At 44.1% G+C, this 19250-nt stretch overlaps 1 protein-coding gene across 1 annotated transcript in view; it reads right to left on the reverse strand.

Annotated features, from left to right (window-relative positions):
- The window catches only part of TRPA1 (transient receptor potential cation channel subfamily A member 1), a 1042932-nt gene that overhangs the window by 585019 nt on the left and 438663 nt on the right, over positions 1-19250 (reverse strand). Inside the window, exon 11 of the mRNA XM_069220348.1 lies at positions 9345-9444. Coding sequence (XP_069076449.1) covers positions 9345-9444 — 100 coding nt within the window. The remainder of the gene's footprint in view (positions 1-9344; positions 9445-19250) is intronic.

Genomic DNA, 19250 nt, shown 5'->3' on the forward strand with positions numbered 1-19250 from the left:
ACAAAGTGAAAGTGAAAGTAACACCCACTGTACCATTTCTGTAAACAGGATATCCTATTACATCACTTCCTGTCTCAAAGGTGGTGTGTTTTTATTATGATGCGTGTAATTTTATGATGCTTACGGGCTTTGCATCAATATTGTGACGCATATGCTTAAAAATTCAGCGCATTCAAGGATCAATATATTTTTCATGGATAACCTATTTCATGGGGTATACTGTAGTGTTGGAATTAACACTAGGGACCAATCGATGTATAATGGCTGTGAGCGTAATTTTTTAACGCATATGCGGCACATTTTGACGCACATGTGTCTTTTTTGACTCTTTTGCATCAAAATATCTGTCTTTAACTGTGTTTGTGTAATTTTTTGAAATTTTTAACATATATGAAGGCTATAACTGTACTAAGATAGGCTGTTAGGGCCTGCTGTGTGTGTTCTAGTGTTTGGGCACATGTGGCACATGTGGCAGACCACACTAATGCGGACCATAATACTCATGTTGTTGTGCCGGATTAGAACTCTTTTGACAGTTTGAGCAGGTGGTGCATCAATAGAGGATAGCAAGGTTATGCAACTTAAAAAATTCACTCATGGCCTGTGTGTTTATGTCGGTGAATTGGCTATTTCAAATGTTGTTGGGCCTCTGTGTGAACGTCACAAGACGTGTTTTGCATAATGTGCTTGTATGCATGTGTTGTAATTGTGGATGACCATCAGATGCCATTCATTGAGGTACATCAGTCATGATATGTGTTTGTCATATCTGTTGCGTCTTATGCTGTGTGAACTTCCCTGACTTTGGGGACAAAACATCTCCCATGACAAACTATACACAAGATAGATAGAGGACGGTTGATAATGGCAGTGTTACAAATGTAAGCCATCACATGTAATGGAATGTTGGATACCACTTCATGGTCACTTGTGTTTATGCTACCCATGAGTCAGGCATTTTAACATGGTAGGTAGGTACAGTATTTGTGACAGAGAGTCCCAACTCCAATCCAAAAAAGTTATGGTACACCACAGTTTGAGTCATGTAAATGAGCTATGTTTCTCCTGTGGCTGTGGAGGACCAGCAGACCATGCTGCATGTGTTCACAAATTTACAGTGGTTCAGTGCACAAAGGTCTCCAGTTCAAGTGTGTGGCCATGTCTACCCTGTGTCAGTATTGCCCTCCATGTTGTCACAGTTACGTGCAGGTCTAGTCATGAGTCTGTGGAGCCATTCCCTGAATTAACTGAGTATCCTTCAAAGCAGATTTGAACTAAAGCCAAAGAACAACTAACGACACACAGGGGGATAGTCCAGCTATGGCACTGCAGAACTTTAATGAGGCTGACGACAGGGCAACCTTGGTGTGCTTAAAAACTTTATGGATCAGTAATAGGAAACAGGCAGCTTTCATCACAACATTTGTACATAGGGTGGGACCTAAAATTCCCACTAAAACAGGGAACATCAGTGCCTCTGTGCTGATTAATCTCACAGCTAGTCACCACGCAAGCACCATCAAAAGGTGACAGCAGAAGTTAATCTGGGTGTGGACCATCAGAGCACAAACATGTTTGGTCCTTACATACACATTGGCAATCCTTGTTTGTTGTGCTGGAGGCACTGTACCGAAACCATGCATATAGTCATAGCACACTGTCATTGTTTGGCACTAATGAATACATGCAAAACCAGACAAGGGATGGGGGCTGGATTAGGCAATTTGAATACATGTCCCAGAACAGGATACGATAAGGAAACTGATTAAACTATACTATATATTTGAGAATTCATTGTAGACCTACCAGACACAGTACCCCAAGAGGAAAGAGAGGGCATGGAAAGCGACTATGAGACGAATGTAGCCACAGGGAACCTCTATGGTTAATGCAAAGACAGGAACCAGTCATGCTAACAGGATGCAGGCTCTGTCAGGAACTAAGATGAACATGGCAAATACACAGTGAGCAGACTCTGACTGGGACAAGCTGGAGTAACACTGTGGGAACTAAAAACTGTTTTTGTGCTGTGGTCAGCAACGTTACACAATCCCCCAAGGGCTCTGTTACACAAGTGATTTGTACACCTATGCACAACAAGGAGATTCAGAAAATGGCAGCTTCTAAGCAGTTCCAGGCAGCAGCAATGGCAGGGCAGCTTCAAATGGCTGGTCTGCATAGACGTGCTCACAGGTGTGGGGAGCTTCAGTCTCTCACAAGTCCTGGAGTTGAGAATCAAGCTCAAAGGGCCAACTGGACCTTTCACATGGGAAGCAATGGACAGCTGATTACAGGCCCTACCGACTACCAGGCAGTGCATTATCGGACCTGAAGTCCATACAGACTGATGAACTATGAATAGGGCATGCCATACTGAAGAGGGAAGCACACAGGAGTCAGAATGGGAGTCTGGATGTGTGTAGATGAAGATTCTCAGGGTACAGATACTCCAGTTACAGGCCCCCCTAGAGAAGGGTGGACAGAGACTGAAAACATGGCAGTGGCAGGATTTATTACCTGGGATGGACTGCACAGGGCATGTCTTGTGAGCAATGCTTGTCATACCTGGGGCACTCGTGCTATCCATTTTCTGCTTGTCACACATTCTCCTTGCAAAGATAGCTGATGTCATACTTACTGCTGTCAAGGGTCTGGTCATACATTCCTGTTACCAGTGCAAAGGCACATCCACTGCCTCATGTATGAAACACTTTTTTACCCTATGATTGATGGTGTCTTAGTTGTGTGTCATGTGCTGCAATTGACCATGTTGGCAACATGGATGTGTTTCATAGCTGTGGTCCTCTGATATTGCCCTGGACATGTGAAATCGACAGGATATATGTCATTTACACTGTGTGTGATGTTGGGTGTACATTCATAGTCATCAAATGTGATGTGGCTTTTTCAGTATCCTAATCTGTATTTCTGCAATGCTCCATGAGGCTAAACTCTGATTATGATTCCTAGGGATCCTGTGATGCATATAAATTACCCAGAGCATGATTGAGTGATGAAGGTAGGTGTTTAATGACATATGATAACAAAGTGGTGATGGTGACTACTGTATAGTTAGAAGAGGTTTTGTACAATGTGTTGTCTCCGACGCAATCCTGCTGCAGTGTTTGGATGGTCCCCCTCATTTTTACGAACAGCATCCTCCTCTTCCTCCTCTTCAGGCATTTGTGGGTCTGGTTCATAGAGGGGGATGTTCCTCTTTACACAAATGTTGTGCAGGATGGCACAGGTCAAAATGATCTTGCAGACCATTTCAGGTGAATATAGGAGGCTGCCTCTGGTGATGTCGAGGCACCGGAATCTGGACTTCAAGATGCCAAAAGTCTTCTCTGCTATGGTGCGTGTCCTCTGATGTGCCTCATTATAGGCACGCTCTGATGCTGTGCTTGGGTTGGCAAATGGGGTCATGATCCATGGCTGGATCCTGTAACACTGATCAGCTGAAAGAGAAAATGAGTGTAAATATTTGGATGTTGCTTTCACCTTGATTATCACTTTGCATGGCAGTTGTTATCTTGTGTCGTCTGTGACTCATCTGTGTTTGTGTTATTGTGTGGGATCCTAGGCTTCTAGGATGATCTTTCTGCATTGGGTTGTTTAATTATCAAAACTGGGGTTTGGCTGATTGACCTGATATCAGCTGTATATTTGTAAACTTGCAGTTCATTGTGTATCTCCCATGCATTATGTCATGTGAAAGAAGTGTCCATGTGCCTTCACTGGAGGTGACATGATACTTCCACACACACAATCGATTACACTGTGGCGGTAACACGGTTGCACTAATTGGCCTGAACATCCCATTCAATTCAACATATGTAATAGCATGTGAAAAACAAAAACGAGGCCCTTTGATTTGGCTAGGTGACAATGTACACCACATATCCATAGGTTGGCAGCACTGAAGTGTTTACAATTGACAATGCACAAAGATCCCATGTGTGACAAGTTCTAGGCAAACCTATTTTTGTGCCCTCGCCGAGTTGTCTCATGTGCAAACATGTACCTACACTACTGAACTTGCTCCAGGTAAGCTGGCTAACTTGGTTGTGGGGGTGAAGGTTTAAGTGTCAGAAGGTCCATGTGCCTGTACATCTGTTATGTTTATGTGAAACTGTCTCAGTCCGTATGTGTAGCGGTGTGCACTTTGCATTTTTGTCACATCAATATGTGTTCATAGCACAGTCCACTTCCTTATTGCTAACGGGCAATGTAACCCCAGGAGTGATGTGAGATGTTGGTACTGCCTCAATGATTCCACGTCACCTTCATTAAGGTCAGCATCATCATGGTATGTGTCTCATGGTGTTTGACCTGCAGCAAAACACATTGCACACCCCTTACACAGTGCGTATTCCTTGGAAGGGTGTGTGATTGAGTGTGATTGATGTGATATTGGAAGATTCATCTTCCAAGTTGTATTGCCAGTTAAGGCCATGTCATTGTCACTGTGTGGTTTTAAATTGGTCCCTTGTGGCTCTGTAGTGGCATCTTTTGTTATTTGCATCTGTCATTTGTCCATAGGTGTGTATCCCATTGGGTCAGGATATCAAAATGTCTAGCAGTGTCACAACCTCAGTGTCTTCCTGGCCACGTGTCAATGTAGTGGTGTTTGTGTTATGTGTCCTACAGGGTTGCTGTGCACTGTGTATATAACTAGGTTTGTGTACTTACCAACAAGTAAGCCATTTCCATATCATCAATTCTGGAAGTGTTGATTGATGGTGCTGTGGTGGAAGATGAATGAATCATGTACACTCCCAGGATACTTTGCCACAATGTTGGTGATCAATCCCTGGTGATCCACAATGGCCTGCACACTGATGGAGTCTGTGTGCTTCCTGTTGCAGTATAGATGCTCCATTGCAGCAGGTGGCACAATCCGTACATGTGTGCAGTCAATGGCACCAAGCACGTGTGTGAGGCCATTGATTTGATAGAACCCCTGTTTGGTCTCCTGCTGCTTCTGGTGTGTGTTGGGGAAGCTGATGTGGCGGGGTTTGAGGGAGATGATGGCATACAGTACCTTGGGAAGGAAGGCAGAGAGTGAGGGCTGTGAGATCCTGGCCACCAGGGCACCAGTGGTTTGAAGAGAGCCACTTGCCAACATGTGCAGGACAACTAGCAGCTTGGTCTCTGGTGGAATGATGTGGGGTGTCTGCAAGCTGTCTGCCAACTGTGGCTCAATGTGGCGCAGCAGCTGCTGTATGGCTTGCCAGTTTAGTCTGTACCTCTGGATGATGTCATATTCCCTGAGGCCCTGAAGGGTTGTCCTGCTCCAGAATCCTCTCCTGCCTTTGGCGTTGACTTTGGGGTCCCTGTTGGTGTGGCGGAAGCTGCTGCTGTTGCTCCTGTGCTCTGCCTATTAACGCAAGATCAAACCTTGAGCAGAATCATCAGAAGTAAACTTGTGACGTTTTGAATTTTTGGGGTGTTCTGAATTTTGGGCTACAGGGTTCCACTCCCACAGTAACAAGAAGTAAAAAAGGAAGGACCAGTTTCCCTTCAGGTATTACAGGTGCTTCTCCTCACAGGGAGTTTAAATTGCCCTTAGTGAGTTTTTAATACTGCCAATCATCCTCACAGAGGGTTCATAATTCTTCTTATCTGGCTAGAAGTACAACTCCTACATTCAGAGGTAATCAGTGCTCTCTGCCAGGATATCATACTGCATTCCATCAGTTTATTCCCACATTTCAACATTTCCCCTACGCTGTCACAAACCTTGAGTCACAAATAGAGCTAAATACTGCTCCCCATTGGCCTAGCAATACCACCCCCTGCATAACTTAAAAAGTAGCATTAACAATGCTTCATAGAATGGCATAAATATCACCACCCACCTGGACATTAAGGCCCTCATTCTGATCTCCACGCTGGTGGTCAATAGATGACCGCGAGCGTGACTACCACCCCCCCTCCGGCCCTATAATGTTTTCCCCGCTGGGCAGGTGGAAACAATGTTTCCACCCGCCGGCTCAGCGGGGAAAAGGGCCATAACATTAACTATGTTGGTGTGAGGCAGGTGGAGCAGCACCCGTTGCGCAGATCACTTCCCATAAATTGGGCAGTGACCTGCGTGATGGGGCACTGCACGGGGGCTCCTGAGCACCCCTTCCGCCAGCCTTTACCTGGTGGGGGAACCTGCCAGGGAAAGGCTGGTGGCAAAAGGGATCATTATCCGAGGGGCAGCGCTGCTTGCAGTGCCACCCTGTCGGAAAATGATTCCCTCCACCATCAGGCTGCCATAGGTGGCCCTCACTGTGTCTATAATATGGCAGTTCAGACCGCCATGCCGGTGGTGGTCTTTGCCCCCGCTGCCGGCATGGTGGTCTGAACCGCCGGGGTTCATAATGACCCCCTAAATCCTGAATCCATCAACTGTAACGCACACTTTCAGCTAACCAATCAGCTGCAAGTATGACTCACAAGGGCACTGTCATTATTATATAATAAGTAGTGCTTTTTACAATGCCTAAAAACAATATGCTGTTGTGTGAAGCTCAATTCTTAAATCAAGTTATTATTAGTACTATCTACTTCGAGAGTTTTCATTCAAAAATTCACCTCAAGTAACAAAGTTCCATTACAGTGTTCCATATCTAAGTATCTACTCAGCATAATTACAAGTCGAGATGGGCCCTTAGGTAATATTATAATAGTACTATATGAAGGTGATATTAAAAGTGAAGTCATTAGAGATCCCGCAAGCAGTACGGCAATGCACTGCTAAACAGTCTGAGAGGGAAGTCACGTGATGCAGAACATGCATAACTAGAGCACATAAAAACTGCGGGCCTCTAAGTATGGAGATCCACATATACTGGGGTTAATGCAAGTGGCACAGGGCCAATTCAGAGGACACACTACAAAGAAAGGCATGAAGGGATATTAGGACAGTAAAAAATGCTAGCGTTACAATATTTCCAAGCGTAGTGTAAGCAAAATACACAGAACTGGAGTGCACTGAGCCCCGAGCAATGTACAGTGCCTTGATATCCAAGAGGGGTTTGTGTGCTTCGTTTTGTGCTACACATACAATAACCACGGGGTAGAAATGGATAGTTATAAGGATCCACAGCCTTCCAAACACAGCTGGACGGTGCTGCTCCCACCTCTATGTTCATGCAAGAACATTGCAAAGGCCTGATGGATTCACAGATAGTAATGTGCCCCACCAGACGACAGTGCCAAACACATAGTCCTCGCACTTCCCACAAGGACATCTTGCAAAGCACACAACAGATGACAAACACCTCAGATGGGGGTGGGGTATACCAATCCAGAGTATCTACATAATACACCCTGGAAGACAAGGTCCTGCAAACAACTCAACACATGAAAAGCATACTGGCAAGTGTCAGGGAACTAGCTCCTAAAAATCTATAGCCATAGACAACGACATATGATATAAATGTAAAACCCGGCACACTGCAATAAAAGAGTGGAGTATGTTGGCATACACTGCTCAGCGCAACATATTTACACAGACACAACCACACAATCTTCAGTTGGTGTGGGGCAAACATTCCCAAAGTATTAGCAACAAGAGCTCAAAAACACACTGTCCCACAAACCTAGGTAAAAGTGGTTTTGCAACAAAGCCACACATACTAACACACTACATTTCTAGGGTACAGACATTCCTAGTCATCAACACATACATAGACAAGCACATCAAAATACCAGCCACCCTCCACACTTACATACTCAAGTGGGGACGCATAATGCAATCCACAAACCAATAGGAGAATATCCAAACATGTACACACCTCCAAAGGGAGATCACCAAAGCATACACAAACATAAATGTTAATAATTACAGTTGCATTAAAATATTTGCCTTTTACATGCACACAGTTGTGCATACTCAACAGGAATGCCCCGAATTCAAAACAGAAACACCTTAAAACTGGTGTGGGCAACCCCGGAAAATCTGTTTTATGGAAATTCTCAAAAAGGGCACAGCATTTGTGAGATTTTGCAAAATGTGCTTGCCAGTATCTTGTGTGAAAACTGAAAGGAATGGCATATGTTGTGTTCACAACTTACATGACAGGTTTGAGAGGAAAATGTCACCCAGCTTTGGTTTTACCCTTCCATGAGACACTCTTTGCTCTGAACTGTCTTGTTCATGCCAATGTCATATGAAATTGTGTGCCCTCGAAATCTCGCAAAATTTAATAAAATTCACATAACATGAAATTTGTAAATTTCATGAGATTTCACCAATGTAACAAATTGCTCCTACTCCTTGGAACGCATAGCGTACATCACCGAGCAAATTGTCTGCTCATACTTAAGCCAGCCACACGGATTTTTCTCTTTTTAGACACCCAGCTTCACCACTGTTCACCATTATGGCTGTGAGATATTGAGAGGCCTAGTGAAAATATGCAGCCCCCTCAGGACGGATAGCATGTTGTGCACTCCCACTTGACGCGGTGGACTTCTTGTCGGGTCTTGAGCTATTGCTGAATGCCTGAATGCCAGTCAGAAACAAGGACCCTTTTACAGAGAGAGTAAAAAGAAAACTAAGATGAGAAAGGCCCCTGCGTCCCTCACCAGGTCAACTACACAGTAAACTGCAACTTCATACACCATAAGGCACAACACAACTATGCAACCCTCAATATGCATAGCCAGGACCTGCATCCCCACAGTCTCCTTACACAAGCACTTTTGCAAAGCAGCATCCTGGTGACCTCAGACTTTATTTAGCTCTGTCATCAGTGTAAAATGTGTAACCGAAAACATATAAAAGACCTTCTAGTTGTAGTCTCTGTATGTTTTCTCTTATCTTGCGTGCTCTGGTTCCGTGCTTAGGTTGTCCCTTTCCAGACCTAAAATTGCCAACACAGATCATTTCAACACCTCCACCCCGAAAAACACAAAAGCCAACTGAGTGGTACCACATTGGAGGGACTTTTGAATAACATGTAATTGCTGAAGAACGGTTCTAAAATACCTGTGAACCCCAAAGAGTTCTCTTCTTTGATGGCTTGAAAATGGAGTGCCTTCGACCCCACAAAATGCTGGGAGCATGGCTACAAGTATTTTTATTTGGTTAATGGTTGGCGCACGGTGTGATTGCTACTGTGGGAGGGTCGAAGGGAAGTGCTGTTGTAGGTTCACAGAGAGGGGCTACTTTATTAGCTCTGTCATCAGTGTAAAATGTGTAACCGAAAACATATAAAGCCCTTCTAGTTGTAGTCTCTGTATTTTCTTTTTTCCTATCTCGCGTGCTGTGGTTCCGTGCTTAGGTTGTCCCTTTCCAGACCAAAAAATTGACATTGGGTTCTTCGTTCAAAAAAGATAAAAAGTACCTTCAGAGAGCAGTAAATTCACAGTTTTCCATGCTGAACATGTAACAGCTAACAGAAGTGGTGATCGAGACTCCTTGTCGAGGATGTCCAAATTTGCACCCTGTAAGAAAGATAATAAATTACACACACGATATAGAAGACAAAAATACACATAGAATATACAAGGTGACAAAACATAAACTTGGAAACTGTCGATCATGGGAACGGATTCAGAAAGATTGCTGATGGCTTTCAAAGACAAAATTCAGTCACTGATGTTCAGAGATTTTTTTTGCATGTCTGAGTTTTGACCACGCTTGTAAATGTGTCTGGTTAGTATTAAGCAGCGTACTATATACATATTGTCGTTTATGCTCTCTTGACTCAGGCGGTCATTCTGACTTTGGCGGGTGGCAGAGGCCGCCCGCCAAAGTCCCGCCGTCAGAATACCGCTGCGCGGTCAAAAGACCGCCGCGGTAATTCTGAGTTTCCCACTGGGCAGGCGGACGACCGCCAGAAGGCCGCCCGCCAGCCCAGCGGGAAACCCCCTTCCATGAGGATGCCGGCTCCGAATGGAGCCGGCGGAGTGGAAGGGGTGCGACGGGTGCAGTTGCACCCGTCGCGATTTTCAGTGTCTGCTTGGCAGACACTGAAAATCTTGGTGGGGCCCTGTTAGGAGTGGAAGGGGTGCGACGGGTGCAGTTGCACCCGTCGCGATTTTCAGTGTCTGCTTGGCAGACACTGAAAATCTTGGTGGGGCCCTGTTAGGCAAGTTCATGCAGTGCATTTGTTCCATATATAAACACTGAAAGTTTCGAATTGCTGACTATACTGAAGTGAGGATGACAGAGCTTTCAAACATAACAGTATGTACCTGAGAGTTTAATGAATCGCAGAACTATGACTGAACATATCTCAGATACAGCGCAAAAGATAGACAAGCTTTGGCAAAGGAAATCCGTCTCTCTTCCCAGCACAGTAGTATTGGCTTTGTCAATGCTTTTAAAAGTAAAACTGCAGTGTATTAGTAAAGTCAAAAGAGGCAGTAGGCCACTTTGGAAATGTATTTCCATTGATTTCAAGATGGCTGTAACATTGTGTTAACTGTGACAAACAGCTGAAGTTATTTGCCCCATGCCAGGTAATATATTCCTAAATTTTTTACATTTCAGACTTCATAAATGTTAGAAATGGGATTTCTTGTTTGCTAAGGGAACTACCCTGTCCAAGCACGAACCACAATCTTAGTCAGGGTGAGTCACAAACACACCCTAAATTTGCCTGTTTTCACCTCTTGGTAGCTTAGCACAGGGCAGTCAGGCTTAACTCAAGAGGCAATGTGTACCACTTCATACAGTAAAACAGTGAAAACACCACACAAAAAGATACCACACCTGTTAGAAAAATGGAGTTTATTTTAATAATAAAACAAGGCCAAAACAACAAAATTTCAATTAGTAGAACTTGCAATATTGATTTTTCAAGGATAAACTGACAAACAGCACTTAGAAGAATAAAGTGAACAATTGAAAAATTTTGCTTATTTGGGATATCTAGTTGCAACGTACTGAGACAAAATCAAAAGTTCAGTTCGACCATGATGGAGTGTGAACCAGTTACAGGGACCCATGTGAGTGAGACCCGCTGGACAAAAGTACCTTAATCCTGGTTGTGACAACAAAGATGCGCGGTGCAGTCGAGTGATGCATCAGTGTTGATCCTGCAGTTGAGGTGATGCATCGGTTTAGTCCACACAACAGCAGCAATGTGTCGGTTTTGAAGGCGATGTGCTGGATCCAAGATGCAGTGGTTTTGAAGGTGATTGGTTTCTCTATACAATAAAGGTGATGCATCAATTTTCACTGCATAGTAGCAGCAAAGAGTTGGTCCTGAAACAGTGGTTCCAATGGTGATTCACTAGTTCCAAGGGTGATGCACTGATTCTGTTCCTGCAGCAGTGGATGCATCAGTTCCGCTGCAGAAAGCACCTTAGGACTAATCCAACTGTCCAGGTGCAAGAACAGGGTGTTTGGAAGTCCTTTGTGTCCCTTAGACTTCAGAAAACAGGAGATCAGTCAGCTGGCCCTCAGACTCACTCTGGGTACTTAGTTCAATTGATATGGATTCAGCAAGGAGGGCAACAGGCAGCAGGTCAGCCAGCAAAAAAGCAGTTCTTCCAGAGCAGCAGTTCAGCAAAGTGGCAGTTCTTGTAGAAGCACTATCGTCCTTCTTCCCGGCAGAGTATCCACAGGTCCAGAAGTCGACTGACCTGTTAGGGTCTGAATTCCAGTTCTTTTACTGAGTGGTACCATTAAGGTTGGGGAGATGTCAAAAAGTCTTGGAAATGTACAGATGTCCTCTCCTCCTGCTCTGGCTCCAGACACATTGCAGGGGGAATGCAGCCCTTTGTGTGGGGACAGGACTCAGCCTTATAAGGTGTAAGTGTGAGGTTTTGCCCAGCTTCTCCCTCCCATCCTGCCTAGGATGGCCCATCAAGACACAGATGGTCCATCAAGTCACACCTAAGCTGCCTTTGCATGTGGCTGTCTAGGGGAAATACACAAAGCCCAGCTGTCACCCATGCCAGATAAGTGCTACGAGACAGGCTGCAGGCACACAGGCCTAAGAGTGTGAAAATGCCAACTTTCTAAGAGTGGTATTTTCAAAATTGTAACAATAAATCTGACTTCACCATTAAAGAGGATTTATTGTTACAATTCCAAAGGTACTAAATATGACATATCTACCTCCTCTCATTTAGGAATTACATCTCATTAAAAGAAATAAGGAATCCCCAATGTGTTAACCTACGAGAGCCGTAGGCCTCACAGTTGTAATCCGGACATTTAAACCTTAAACACACATCTCCTACATTTTAAATTACACAACACTGTGCCATATGGACTACTCATGGCCTACCTTAGGGGTGAGATATGTAACAAGTATTTGCATTGCAATGGGTTTCGCATTTGCTCGAGTTAGAGTTATTAGCATTGTAAACTATTAAACAGACTTTTTTTGCCACATAGATTGAAAATGAAAAGTAAAATAGTTTCACATAATCAAGCTAATTCAAAGCACTACGGCTGCTGTTAGACTTGGCATTCTTGGTGTGGTCTCCCCGAACTTTGTGCCTCTGCTTCCCAGGATGTTGATGTGTGCTGGACTCTGATTTACTGTTTTTGATACTCTGGGCACTTTACCACTCCTAACCAGTGCTAAAGTGCAAGTGCTCCTATGCTTATCCATGAATGGCACATTTGATTTACTAGTAAGTCCCTAGTAAAGTGCACTAGATGTGCCCTGGGCCTGTAAATCAAATGCTACTAGTGGGCATGCAGCACTGGTTGTGCCACCCACATTAGTAGACGTGTAAACATGGCTCAGACCTTCCACTGCAGTGTCTGTAGGTGCAGTTTTAAACTGCCAATTCGACCTGGCAAGTGTACCAACTTGCCAGTCCTAAACCTTCCCTTTTTATACATGTAGGTAGCCCCATGGGCAGGGTGCATTGTATGTTAAAGGTGGGACATGCACTGATGTGTGTTACGTGTCCTAACAGTGAAATACTGCCAGATTCAGTCTTCACTGTTTCAAGGCCTATCTCTCTCATAGGTTAAAATGAGAGCTGCCTTTAAAGTGCAGATTCCCTTTGAGAGCACATGAAAATGTGGCATTTGGGGTCTCTGAACTCACAATTTAAAAATACATATTTTAGTGAAGTTGTTTTTTAGATTGTTAGTTTGAAAATGCCACATTAGGAAAGTAGGCATTTTCTTGCTTTTATCATTCTGTGACTCTGTCTGTTTGTGGATTGCCTGTCTGGGTCAGTTTGACAGTGGTGCTCTTTGTGAATCCCCTCTAGACAGTGAGACAAAGGGAGCTGGGGTGTTGCCTGCATATCCTGATGAGCCACCTGTGCTAAAGTGGAGGGAGGAGTGGTCAATTACACCTGAATTGGCTGTGCCTGCCCTCTCACAATGAAGTCTCCAAACCCCTGATGTGTGTCTTGGGCCTGGCCTGGGCAAGGCAGAATCTTGTGAACAACAGAGATTTTCCTTTGTTGTTTGCCTACTTCAAAGAAAGAATGGAGTATAAGTAGTGGACCCAAAACCCCAGACTTTAGATCACTTCTGGAATCAAGAGGAACCTCTGCCTGTGACTATGCTTTGTTGGGCTATCCTGCAGTTGCTGTTTCTGCCTATGAAAGAGGACAAAGATTGGACTTTGTGGTATATTCCTGCCTGTAAAGAATCTCCAAGGGATTGAACTGAACTTGAAGTTTCAGGGCAATCAAAGACTTCCTCTGCTGACATCTGGACTCTCTGCTGAGACTCCTGCTCTGCCAAGTGGTGTCCAATCCAGTCCCTGGGCCCTTGGAAGGTGAAGTTGGCAGACAAGAGCTGAAAATCCACACTCAGAATGCAGTGTGGGGAAATTTTCAATGCACCATCTGCAACGCAGCTGATAAATGATGTGCCACCGGCTTTACGGCTAAAATTGATGATCCACTTGCATCGCGGCCGAGAGATCGATGCATCGCAGGTAGAGAAACAACACACAACACCCGCTTGCGGCTGCTGATAACGACGCAAACCCCATGCAGCATGGTTTTCTACCTCCGTGCAACAAGATTTTCATGCATCATCCCTGGGTGTCAAAGTCAATACGACTTTGCGTGGATCCAAGGTGCCCCGTCTGAAAAGTGACGCATCGCTCTCTTGCGAGGGGGAAAAATGACACTTCGCTGACCCAACCAGAGAAGACACAATGCACAGCCTCCCTTGCGAGAAAGGAATTGATGCATTGCTGCTGTTTTCTGATGCACGCTCACCTGTGCTGCTTCATTTTTTACACTAACCAGGTACCTTGTGCAAAATCATTGTTTTCATTGTTTTCTCTTTTTCTACACTGGTGTGGTGTCCATTTTGTAGTGTTTTCTCTGTATTACTGTGTGTGTTGGTACATATACTTTACACATTGCTTCTGAGTTAAGCATGCCTGCTCATGCTACCAAGGGGGTGAGCAAAGGTTAACCAGATGTGTTTCTCCTTTGCCTTGACTAGAGTGAGAGTCCGTGCTTGGACAGGGGTAACCTGACTGCATCAGCGTGAAGAGACACACAAAGGGAAAAAGAGGTGTGCTCGCAGTCAAACGTATGAGCAAAAGTGGAATTAGCCATGTAACAGGGTCGATAGCCAAGGTGGTAACCAAACCGCCCCAAGGATGGACAAACGTAAAGCATTTACCAATGATAATAAATTATTTTTGAAGGGCAAGCCCATGAAGGAGTGATTGTGATGGGCGTAAAATGAGCGTGGTTAAAAGCCCTGATAGATAACAACACATCAGAAAAGCAGCGCTTGTGTGCTGCTATGCCCTACCTAATAAAAGGGTAGTTTAAAGCTTGCCAAGGGGTTTGAAATGCCAAGTTGACATGGCGGTGTGTGGCTGCATTCAGGCTGAAATGGTAGGCTTTGGATAAGTTTAAGAGGGCTACTTAGGTGGGTGGCACATTAAGTGCTTCGGGCCCACTGGTTGCATGTTATTTACAGGCACTGAGTATATGGTATACCTCTCCAAAAGGGACTTATAAGTAAACTAAATATGCCAATTAGGGATATACTAATCAAACCATGTGTTAGGGAGAGAGCACAGGCACTTTAGCATGGGTTAGCAGTGGTAAAGTGCTCAGGGTCCAAAAGCTAACAAAAAGTAAGTTAGAAAAAGTAGGAGGAGGAAAGTAAAATGTCTTGTAGTGACCCTGCAGAAAGGGCCATTTCCAACAATATACCACTTACCACTTACAGATCGTAAAATAGGACAACTATATTTTTAGTGTCCCAAAAAGAAGAGCAGCAAGACCTCGTTCTGCAGGTGTTTGGGTGTATGAGCCTCATGAACTGCCTCCAATTGGGAGAGGGTGGTAGTGCAGGACGAGGTCTCTCTGCTCTTCCTCTTGGATACTGTTAATTGATTGGGGGCCACTTTGCATGCATCCCATGCCCTGTGAAATGTATGTATTGTTAACTGTCAATTTTGTGATCTTTATGTCTAGACTTCAGGACAGAAGGGAAGAAATGGCACATAATTTATTCTCCAGTAAAGCAATGCCTAGTAGGAATGGGGTGGAGACTCAAATTAAGGAAGGACTAAAGGTGGAATTCCAATGGTTGGATAGATTAAAAACAAGAATTGGCATTGTGGTGGGATGGGTATACTTTGAAAAAATATCTGGCCAAAAATAGGATCTATAGATGGTTGCAGATTTTCATTTTCCCTACTTTTGAGGATATAGATGCTTAATCACTTAGTGAGTGGAAGAGCAATTTACAGAATGCATCATTTGCAATGATGCGTCTTTTGATTAAATATACAGACATAAAAGTGTTGAAATTACAGGCTAGTACAGACAAGTTGGAAACAGAAATTCAGGAGACTGGTGCCATGGAGGAGGTTGAAAAGAATTATAGCATCCTCAATAGGATTGTGGAGGAATACCAAATTAATTTAAGGGATAAGAAATTAAGGAAGATAACGAGGGATGATATGGGCTATAAGTAAGGGAGAATATATACTTTAGCAAAGAAATATGGTAATGTTAGTGTTTCTGGGGATAAAACAAGAGACGGCAATGAAACTGTTGACACTAGAACCGTCAGCAGCAGTTACCTGTCACCTACTGACAGTATCTCAGGTTTGAATGAGACCCCCCAATGCTTCAACACCACAGGGTGAATCCATTTTCTTAGTGGAAGTAAGAGGCTGATAAAGGTACCAAGATCAGAAGGGGTGGAGACAGTGGCAAAAAGAAATAAAATCTGAGGGCCCGGGTATGAAATCGAGATCAATGAAGACCAAATAGCTGTGCTCATTATTGTAAATGTGGCCTCATGGGATAATACTACTAATGTGATTGTGAAAGATGCTATGAATATCACTGCCTTAACCACTGTAAATTTGTCTAACCAAAACATTAATGTGCACAAACAGAATGCATTATGTAAAGGATTAAGCTTTTGCCCATCCTAAGTGGGTGGTGCCATGGAGGTATATGTAGATAGTTGAAATGTACCCATATTCAGAAATTAAAGGAATTTTTCAATGGTAAAGTGGATCAGCACCCCATCCCTACCTCTAGTATTCAAGTACCTTATGGTGTCTGATAATTATGATTTGCAAGTACTGTTGCCTTTATCAAAAGGAGAATTGGTTGATGTCAATACACTTATGGAAGGGATGGATATTGTTAGTAATGTGGAAATGGACAGTGGTTTGAAGCCACAGTCAAAGTTTGTACCCGCGAACACATATCCTAATATAGATTCCTTCAGAGATAATAGTATGAGGGATTTTCATATTTGCATAGTTGTGATTAGAGGTGGACAAGGGGGGCACTGTTGTGGTAATGAACAAATCTGACTATATATTGAAATATTTTGTGAATCTTTCAAGATTTGAAGCAAATAAAAGAAGAGCTATATTTTGAACATTTTGAGATGAGGATATTTGTTGATGGTGCATCTCCACTATTTGGTTTTCTAACTATATTTTTAGTACTAAAGTCCATAAATGAAAAATGCAGAGAATTAGCATTGATCTTTTTGTGACTACTGAAAAAGGCATCTTCACTAAACTTTAAACTGGGGCATAAAAAAGGATCTCAAGGAATTACTATGCCCAGATCAACATCATCTCATGAAAATTAATTTAGAGTTTAAGGGGCTGATTATGAGTCTGGTGGTCAAAAGACTGCCAGACATGCGATGGCGGTCGGACCTCTGCGGCTGTTGTGGTCCGATCGCCAAATTATGAGGTTGGTGGTCAGACCACCCAACTGACTGCCATCTCACCAGGATCCAAGATCCAGACAGGTTGACGAAGGTCTTGGTTGTAATCAGCCAGGGCAGTGCTGAACTCAGCACCGCCATTCTGATTATGACATTGTTCTACACCAGCCTTTTCATGGTGGTATCCCTATCATGAAAATGCTGGTGGAGAACAAGTGCAGGGGGTCCCTGGGGCACCCTTGGAATGCACACTTTCTGCATTGTAGACAGTGTGCATTCCGAGGGTGCTGGACAGCCCCCTCTGTGCTCCGAGATGGAACTCAGCTCCTTTAAGGGAGCTAGGTGCTATCTCATAGCACTTATCCCGCTGGCCTGACTGGCAGGAATGCTCTACTTCAAGGTTTCCACCTGTCAGGCAGGTCAGACCGGCAGAAACATTTTAATAGGGTTGGGGGGCGTCACTGCCATGGAGGTGGCATTTTCCTGCAAGTTTGGGGATCCTGTTTTGGGACTGCCAAACTCATAATCAGCCCCTAAGTTCTTTCTTCTCAAATAGAGACTTGCATGCCCATAAGCTCACCCAAATAGTATGATAAGCACTACTGTTACTGAACTGTATCAGTGATCTGTACATGGGAGTTCTGTGGTGTGGGTGAAAGTAGCAGAGGTTCCTGTAGTGAAGATGGGATCAAGGGTGTGTCCTGCTGAGAGTGTTGGCTCTGTCACGATCTGTCGGAGTCCTATGTTGTGGAGATTGTCTAGGAGGGTTGCAGTGTTGAGGTCTTGTAGATTCTCTAGGTGGAAGTTGAGGCCCCCCAGCAGGGTGTGGTTGGTGGCTGTGATGGCTTGTGCGGAGATGCAGTCTGTGATGGAGTTGGCGAATGGTGTACGAGGTCCGGGGGGACGATAAATAATGGTTCCCCTGATGGTGGATGTCGGGCTGGTGAGTAGCTTGCAGTGGAGGTGTTCCATCAGGTTTGTGGATTCTTCGGAGTCTTTGGAGTGTGTGTTCAGGCAGAGGTTAGACCTGTGGACGATGGCGATTCCCCCCCAGGGTGGCTGGGGCGGTCTTTCCGGGTGATCTTGTATCCTGGGGGATGGCGATGTCTGGGCCCGAGGTGGTGTCACGATCTGCATGATGCTTCTCACCTTTGACTGAAGGATTTGAAAGAGCACCCGGTCTCCTGCTGTTTCTGGACAGACCAAGATAAGGGCGACCCTTTCTAGTAGCCACGGTGCTGTTTGGCAGGAAACGCCTAAGCAGACCGTGCCCTCCACAAGGAGTCCCAGAGGGAAATAACCCAAATAAGGTGGGAAAAAACCTCAAAACAGGAACTCCTGAAAAAGGAAAACACAAGGATGAAAAAAGGAAAAGATTTGGAAAAAATCTCAATCAGAGCAACAGGAACTGGAGAAAACATGACGAACAGGAGCAAGGATCACCACCAGAAGGAAGCGTTTGCAACGCAAAGCAGATCAGGACTGAGTGACTTATATACTGGAAGAAAGGAAGTGACAACACAGGAAGAGAAAACAACACCATCTTGGATTGGGAAAGGCTCATAGAAAAGAATGGGAAAAAAATAGCAGTATAAAAGAAAAAGGCATGCTGGAAAAAGAAACAGAAAAAAGACAACATGGAAACCAGCACGAAGACAGCATGGAAACCAGGAGACAGAAAAAGACGAAGTGCACAGAAAAAGAGAAGAAAAGAATGAAAAAGAAAAGAAGAGGAGTCCACCACCAACAAGCAAGAAGAAATGTCATAGAGACAGGTAAGGATGCCGTGACCGGGAGCACGAAATGTGGTTCCAGAAAACGCGCTGAAAATGTTGTGCAAAAACGCAGACAAATAGCGAAACCTTATAAACAACAAATAAATAATACAAACAAAAAATTGTTACATATCAAAAATAGAAGTTCTATACAAAAGACTGTACAAAACACAAAATAATATTAAAAAGAGATGAATCGAAAGTTCCTTTGAGCACCGTTATCTCTTAGCCTGTAAGGTGCTTAGCCATACAATGGCAAGCAGTATTATGTTGAGGTAATGCAAAAGATGGAAAAGACGTATCGTCCATCAGCAGAGAGTCTATCGCTAGGAAAAAACTCCGATACGGTCCAATGTTATTAA

Source organism: Pleurodeles waltl, chromosome 2_2 (genome assembly GCF_031143425.1).
Source record: "Pleurodeles waltl isolate 20211129_DDA chromosome 2_2, aPleWal1.hap1.20221129, whole genome shotgun sequence".
NCBI lineage: Eukaryota > Metazoa > Chordata > Amphibia > Caudata > Salamandridae > Pleurodeles > Pleurodeles waltl.